Below are 7878 nucleotides of genomic sequence, written 5' to 3'. Positions count from 1 at the left end.
CGTGCGCTGTGCACTTATGCAATTCCAAAAGTTAGATTTTTATCTTATTAAAAATACATTATGTTCAGTATACGAATGCCGAATCGAGCTGTTGTCTTGAAACTGATTTTATTTGGAATTTTCAATTACACGTCATGTCTACTAAATTAACTTGTTTAGATGTTTTCATATCATATACCTACTTGTCAGACAATTTCTTTAAAGATTCAATTTAATTTTACAACTATTTTATAAAGTTTCATTTTTAAAACTTTTAGTTGAAATATTGATAAATGATATATTAAACGTCGTTCAAACATTTTCATCAATTGAATTTTTAAAAATAATATTTAATATTTCCTGACTAGTTTTTGACCTTTGCGTAGAATGCAAGATGACGGGTCCGGGCGTTGAGTATGGCGGGCGGGTTAACACCACCAAAACGGGTCACTCGTGCGTGAGATGGGCCGAAGTGCCGGATGACCGGTCCGCAAGCTCGGCGTTTCCCGAACGCAGTTTGATGGCCGCCAATAACAGGTGTCGGAATCCGAACGGAGACCCGGGCGGGCCCTGGTGTTACGCTAAAGTGGACGGAACCGTTGTAAAAGATTACTGCGATGCCGTGGATTGTGACCTGTCGGGTTGTGCGACGTACGTTAGTGGTTACGGTCACAGCAGCGACGCGACTCACGGCCATTACTCGACGGCCGGTCTGACAGGCGTCAAAGACGGTTACTTGCGTTTTGTGTTGAAAGCATGGGATCCGACTGACCGTTCGGGCCGCACCGTCCGACTGGCCCTGGTCGAGTATCCGTCGACCGCGGAAAAGGCCATGCAGGGAACCGGGTTCGAAGTGGTAGTGCCAGCTACTGCGTTTACCGCGGCCAGTCCTGTCTACATGGATTTATCGTGGAACAACGGGTTCGTCGTGCTCACGGCCACTGCCGGCGGACACACCAAGGAAGTGTTCAGCCAAGAGCTAGACGCCACCACACTACCGCTATTGCCCATCTCGTACCTGAGTATTTCCGGTGTGGCGGCCGTCGTCGGATATCCTCATTGTACAGCCGGTAAGACATTATACAGTTTGAATAGCCGTAGAGATATGATAAGTCAGCTGTATGAGCTGTAATAAGTTTCCTTCAATACAATTTTCTAACATAATTCTACTTTATACCACTTATATTTTTCATCAGACATAATTTAAGGAATTGATTCTATTCTCCATACAATTTTTTATATTAAAGAAAAATTATATTTTTTAACCCAGACAAATAATAATAAATAATACAAAATAATACTCATATCATGATTTTGAAATTGTACCTATAGCTTTGTCTACCATAATATAGTGGTTGTGGTCGTCATACAATAGTGTAGCCAATAGTTAATATCAATTCACAACTTAACTCAAGTACATTTGGAAAAAAGTAATTTTATTCCATTTTTTTACAACTAGATTTGTGTTTTGAAAAAATTAAATATATTTTTAAAATTGACAACATTGAATTTAGTTAAATATTTATTAAATTAATTTATAAGCTAATAATTTAAGTTTAATGTAGTAAAAAAATATCTAGTAAAGTAACGTACTAATATTTTTTTTTAAATTGTTAATATTCGAAAACAGTGAAATTAATACTCCAAAAACGATTTATTTATTTAGTTTTTGTAATAAATTGTTAAGTCAAGACTAAAAATATAAATATACAGCTAAGTACAAAATTACTTAATTAGTTTGATTTATACATTATACTTGGTGTTTACTTACTGCATTTGATTTAGGATGTGAAGAACACGTAACTAACAACGAAGGAAATTATAGAATTTGGCCTTTGAGAAGAACAGAATTTTTCGGTACTGAACTAATATTCTCCATCCGCGCTGTGCTGTCGGCGTCCATTACTTATTATACAGCTCCTTCAAAACATGTGCCGAGGCTTAATGTAAGTAAAATTAGTTGTAGGTGTAGGCGCAATCATGTAAGGTTAGTGACTTTATAGTTTCTCTTAAATATTCCAAAATTTTCAACTATCTAACTTCGACGAGAATCCTGTCATTTTACTGTACTCTGTTCCACATGACCACATATGCTGTCATTTATTACTCGCAGGCAATAGTATAACTTATTTTAAGATCTCTGTGTATGTAGATAGGATGTATTTAATATCAACAAAATAAATTACAGATCACTCTACAGGCTCGACCTTTAAGTCAAATAATTATTTCTTACTTGGAAACAACGACAGGTGAAGAACAAGAAGTGTATCGACAATCTTTAGACGCTGAGCGAATCTTTTCTTATTGGACATGGCATCAATATACAATCACGTAAGAACTAAGAGGTGATTTTTTTATAGAAATAAATTGTGACATCGATTAACTTGCTAACGATGTGTACGAATATGAAACGGTGTGCTATACGGATGACTGAAACAGTGAAGCCTAAAGATGGAGTGCATTAAAATAACCCGATTTAATAAAATTAAACTACAGTTAGAACTTATGCTACCCGTTAAAACAATTGAAGTTGATTCATCGAGTATTTCTTTAGTCTTATAAGTTATTTTTATGAAGTGCATTTTAAATTAATACATGTACAGTGTTCACTGTTTTAGCTTGGTTCGATGATTATAATTTATAATACTCCTATCCATAAATATACCATTATTGCGATAATAATCGACTTATATTTGCTTTTAACAAACTACATCTGATTACCGGTACTTAAATAAAATATTACTTTGTATATTCGCCCATGTTTGAGTTAACTCGAATTCGGGAGATATAAATGTAAAATGGGTTTAAATAACAATGGCTACTCCGTTGCCCGACGGCTATGTTTGCATTCTCGTTTATTTTATGTAATATATGTATACAATATATCTTCACCCCATTCAATTACGGTTTAATAAAATTGATAAAAAAACTACTTCTGAAGCAGAGTGTACGCATTTTCTGTGTAATGCCATTTTCATTGCAATCGAATACAATAGGAATTTTACAACAATACATTATGTAGTACAATGTATGCACAGTGCACACAGTTGTGTTGATTTAACTGCACGTTTTTAATAATAAATGTATTTAAAAATAAATGCTGATTTATTTTAAATTAAACCATTTAAAACATATTATGAATTGCTGTTCGTTATATAAAAATTAAAATTACTAATAGTTTGAAATATTACATCGGACATACACCAAGTACTAAACTTTGTTTTGTTTTAGTATTTTAGATAAAAAGTTGCAAGTTCAAAAGCTAAACAAACATAACAAAACGATTACGTTGTTAAGCATAACAGATTACAAATTTCAATTTTTCCACTGGTTCGGTATCGGCTCAAAGACCGTAGCACACTGGACACTTTATTGCAGCGGACCCGGGAGTGAGTGTTGTCGATTTGCCAACAAAAAACGGGACGAGGATTTTAAATTGCGTTAATCACCACACAGACTACCCTTTGCCCGTGGCCGAGTTACCGGAATGTACGATTTCGGAAATGGCTAGCGAGTACAGAGGATCTAAGTGGATCACCGAAGACGGTCAACAGTGTCTTCCTTGGAACATCACTTCTGTGCGAAAAGTAAGACATCAGCTGTTAATTTCTATACGAATAAAAAGTCATTTTGTAATTCCTTACGCGACAGAAAGTAAAAGAAAAGCAATTGGTGGACGGCAGTTATGCGGCGGCCAAGAACTATTGTCGGAATCCGACTAATGACCCCAAAGGTCCGTACTGTTACGTGGCCACCGCAGGGACTATAGTGCTGAAACGACAGTGTCGGATTCGGAAGTGCAGAAATACGGGTAAACAGCCGTGGTGTATAATACAACGTTGTTATTTACTTAAAAATTTTAACCGTGAACTATTGTTGCCCGTTGGTAAGAATGTCACGTCGCTGGAGTGGCTACCGACTACGTCGGCACTTTGAATAAGACCATATCGAACCGCACGTGTTTGAAGTGGGTACGTTTCAATTTTTCAAATGGACTTATGATTAATGATAAACCTAGTAATACAAAAAAGAAACGATATACCTAGTATTACTTTTACATATTTAATCAGTAATACAAACACTGACTGTCTCCGTCAGTTTTAATAACCCAAATTCCGACAACCCATTAGTATTAATGATTATATTGCACTGAATTAATAAGATTCGGGTTTACAGATTAGTTTTTTCAATATCGTTTTCAATTAATTGTAACTGTTATATTAATCTTATAGGTAGTATAAAATTACTATTAAAAAAATTAATTAATTTTACCAGTTTTCTATGGGTGGTACAAAAAAAATAATAAATTCCAAAATCGACAATTTAACTTTGGATCCTTTATAAGGATAACTTAGTAATAGAGTACTTTTGGATTTTGGTTTGTTTTAGACCAAGAGGGCCAATTTGAAATATTTTTTCCCAGATAGATCTACAAAGGACGCGTCCAACTATTGTCGGAATCCAACGAGAGAACCCACCGGAGTTTGGTGTTACACCGGAGACAATGCTGAGACGGATCTGTGCGACGTACCCAGTTGTACGGTCGACGATTCTGAAGCGTTGTTGGTTGGCGGTGAGGCCGGTAGGAACGTGCACTGGATATACGTGATGCCCGAATGGAGGGTAACGGGAATGCGAGTTCGACTTAAGTATTGGATGCCAACCGTATACGAAGGAGTAGCGCTTTACTTCAAGAGTTTTGACGAGGCTGCTGGATACGATGTCCTTGAATTGGGTGCCGAAAAAAACGAAAAGCTCAAACTTTACAAGACGGACGGATCGGGTGATAGGAGTCGAGTAAAAGAACAGGTGTTTCCGCACTTGTTGTTGGCCGGAAAATGGAGAGAGTTCCGGTTTAACATGGACGCATCCGGTTCGGTGGAAATGCGTTCGGAAGACGACGAGGCGACAATAATGCAATGGTCGAGGGACGATCACTTGCCCTCAAAGAACAAACGCATCGTGTTTGTCGGAGTATCATCCATTGATGAGGGTTATGTCGGCGTAAGATTCGTCAGCGAAGGTTTCTCGCATATAGATCCACTAGATAGATTGTTGCTTTTAACCAACATTAAGTGATAAAGAATTGACCTATTACCGCCAAAATAACATTTTTGAGAAAATAATGAATAATAATTTTATATTTTCCTACTAAGTAACATCAGATAATATACATTTAAGATTTGTCACAAGATGTTCTCCTGGATTTGCGATTTTTTTTTTTTTACTTCAATATTTTTACAGATTGTTTGACTCATATTTCGACATCCGAAGAGTTTTCCGTTTACTTACCGATTAACTTTCATTCGGCCGCGAGTCTCGGAGAAGCTGAAAACAAAATTAATTTTTACATGAGACACCAAGGTGAATTTTGCAGTTTTAAATTGAGGGATTAAATTGAGGGATTCAAGCATAAAACTTATACTTATTGATGGGACTTGCCACTTTGCACTTTATCGAAATTGGGAGAAAATGGCCGTAACCGCACATAATTATTTAAATTTTGTTTTTCAACAATATTGAATTAAACTAAGCAACAAAGGTATAGGGACAACCATTTATAATTATTGCATATGTTAGCCGACATGTCGAACGTGTTGGGTTTTACTATGGTTAATTTATTATTATTATTAAGTAATCTTTAATTCAATACACTAATAGTGAACCAGCCGTTATTTTATTTACACAGGAACAACACGAATAGCGCTGATACAACAGCGATTGGACAGGCGTTATGAACTGGAAATCCAAAGCAACAGAGTCACGTTTTCGTGGTGGTCCAAAGACGTGCCACCAAAAGTATTGGGAGTACATGAATTCGAATCCGACGTGATCAAACATAACTCGTGGAGCGATATTGATTTAAAGTAAAACACGAATTAGGTCAAAACATTTTTTTTAATAGATTTTACGTTTTACAATGTGTTAAAGGTGGACCGAATCAACCTTGCGGTTCAAATGTTACGTAGGTTTGCGAATTTGGACTTTGCCGGCGGATTCGGCCCCGCTGTTGGTCCGGTACTTCTCAATAGCCAACCGGAATGGTCGAACCACGTGGACCGTCAACTGTGACCCACCCGAAATAGATGGAAAGCCCAGAGACGGCGGATGGAGTGAGTGGAGCGAATGGCAGTATTGCTCCAAGACGTGTGGCACCGGGATGGGAACCCGAAGTAGACAATGCAATCAACCTAAGCCAAATATGTTTGGAAAACCCTGTACCGGGCCGTCCGTATCGAAAGGCCAGTGTAACGTGCACGAGTGCGGTCAGTTATCCGAAAAAGCTATCAAGGCGGTGAACGATAGGCTAAGGAATCAAACACACAACGTGAGGGCCATCGAGGGCGACACGTTGTCGTTGTCGTGTGATAAGCATATCGTCGAGATCGTCAAAAGAGACTTGGTAAATCCCAAATTCAAGTGGCTTAAGAACGGTAGACTGTTGGCTGGTAATAAGAAAATGGTCGAAGATCGCGAAAGCTGTAAACTAGGTAAGGTTCACATGAGATTATTTTGCGAAGCACTTGGCTAACTAATGGTATAGAGATCTATTATTGGAGTCTTTTATTTGCCTCTCCAAAATATGCAGTTCAATGAGGCGGATCCCTGTTTTACAAAAACGCATCTGTAAGTATGATATTTTTTTCAGTGATTCCAAAATGCTCGTATAAAAATGCTGGAGTGTACGCGTTTACAGTACAGCCACCCGAGTCGCAAATAGTCGTCTTAAAATTGTTTGCAGTGACTATCAAACAAAAACCCACGTCAGTCTATCTGGGAGATAAAATTCAAGTGCAGTGCAATGCAGTCACGTTAGGATATTTTTTCGGGGGTTTGTCCCAACAATGGATACTGAACGATAGTTTTATAATCAAAGACTATGGAATTACTACATTAGCGGTTGTAAGTGTAGAATAATGTGTACATTTTAAACAAACAAACAAAATAATTTTATACATATGTACTATATATACATATTATATGATATTATAATTGTAAAAGGTCGACGTAGACACCATAACCGTAGAAAAACTGAATTTCCAAGGCACTTGGACTTGCGTTGTCCGACACGCGAAAATGAACAGCACTTGGACGACTGAAATAAGATATATTAAAAGTAAAACACGCGGTGTATTTTGTATACTTAAGGATACACGTATACGAAACGCTCACCTAAACGGATTACATAATATTCATCCTTAACGAAATATTATACATAGTTATAGGTCCGTCGACTGCGTGGACGCGGTTAATGCAAGACCCCATGATAAAAATGATATTTTGGAAAGTCAATTCACCAATAATAATGGTTAGAATATGCGTAGTATTGATTATGAGCGTGTGCTTATGTACCTGGGGTGGAGCTTGTGTATTTAACAGGTATATTAATATAAGTAAACGGTACAAATGACCAAAACGAAAATAACATTAAAAACGATTTACATTTTTAATATTTAAAAAAAAAAACACAAATTACTTTAAAATTAAATTTATACTTTTATATTTTTAGATGGCGCAAGCAGCCAACGAAAAAGAACAATACACGATGAAAATTATTTGGTCGCGTTATCAATTACTCACAGAACTTTTCTTTATGAAAAATTAATTTTAACCATTAATCCTGGTTCTATTACTTGATTTTCCACTTGTAAAATGGACAGTTTGATAAGTTGGTTTGTTTATTTTTTCGCCAGTCAATGAAAATGTAATAAATATTAGTACGTTTTCTATGATTCTAAGGATATATTATTACATTTTGCTATTTATTTCAATAAATTTGATTAGATTTTCTATATGATTACGACTATCATATTTTGTTCATAAAATATATAGTTCAGCAATTATAATTATCGTCCCTCAGTACTATTGACAAATACGCTGAAAATCTCTACTGGCACT

At 36.4% G+C, this 7878-nt stretch overlaps 1 protein-coding gene across 2 annotated transcripts; it reads left to right on the top strand.

Moving 5' to 3' along the window:
• The first annotated feature begins 684 nt into the window (after positions 1 to 684).
• Positions 685 to 7664, top strand: LOC126838625 (uncharacterized). Of its 2 annotated transcripts, none has more exons than XM_050573182.1 (13): positions 685 to 1049; positions 1765 to 1925; positions 2168 to 2310; positions 3211 to 3566; positions 3631 to 3790; positions 4369 to 4983; positions 5224 to 5343; positions 5669 to 5846; positions 5911 to 6470; positions 6629 to 6882; positions 6982 to 7096; positions 7200 to 7359; positions 7490 to 7664. In XM_050573182.1, exons 7-13 carry the CDS (start codon positions 5331 to 5333, stop codon positions 7527 to 7529), a joined length of 1320 nt encoding a protein of 439 aa, XP_050429139.1. In that variant the 5' UTR covers positions 685 to 1049; positions 1765 to 1925; positions 2168 to 2310; positions 3211 to 3566; positions 3631 to 3790; positions 4369 to 4983; positions 5224 to 5330; the 3' UTR covers positions 7530 to 7664. The 2 variants fall into 2 exon arrangements, with proteins under 2 accessions (XP_050429139.1, XP_050429138.1); XM_050573181.1 differs by having other exon boundaries at positions 3631 to 3950.
• The last annotated feature ends 214 nt before the right edge of the window (positions 7665 to 7878 follow it).

The sequence above is a fragment of the Adelges cooleyi genome, unplaced genomic scaffold (genome assembly GCF_023614345.1).
Source record: "Adelges cooleyi isolate 19-005CV unplaced genomic scaffold, UGA_ACOO_1.1 ACOO_flye_CR_arks_rails_tigmint_CR_PRNA_30, whole genome shotgun sequence".
Classification (NCBI taxonomy): domain Eukaryota; kingdom Metazoa; phylum Arthropoda; class Insecta; order Hemiptera; family Adelgidae; genus Adelges; species Adelges cooleyi.
This window is presented reverse-complemented; position numbering and strand designations above follow the sequence as displayed.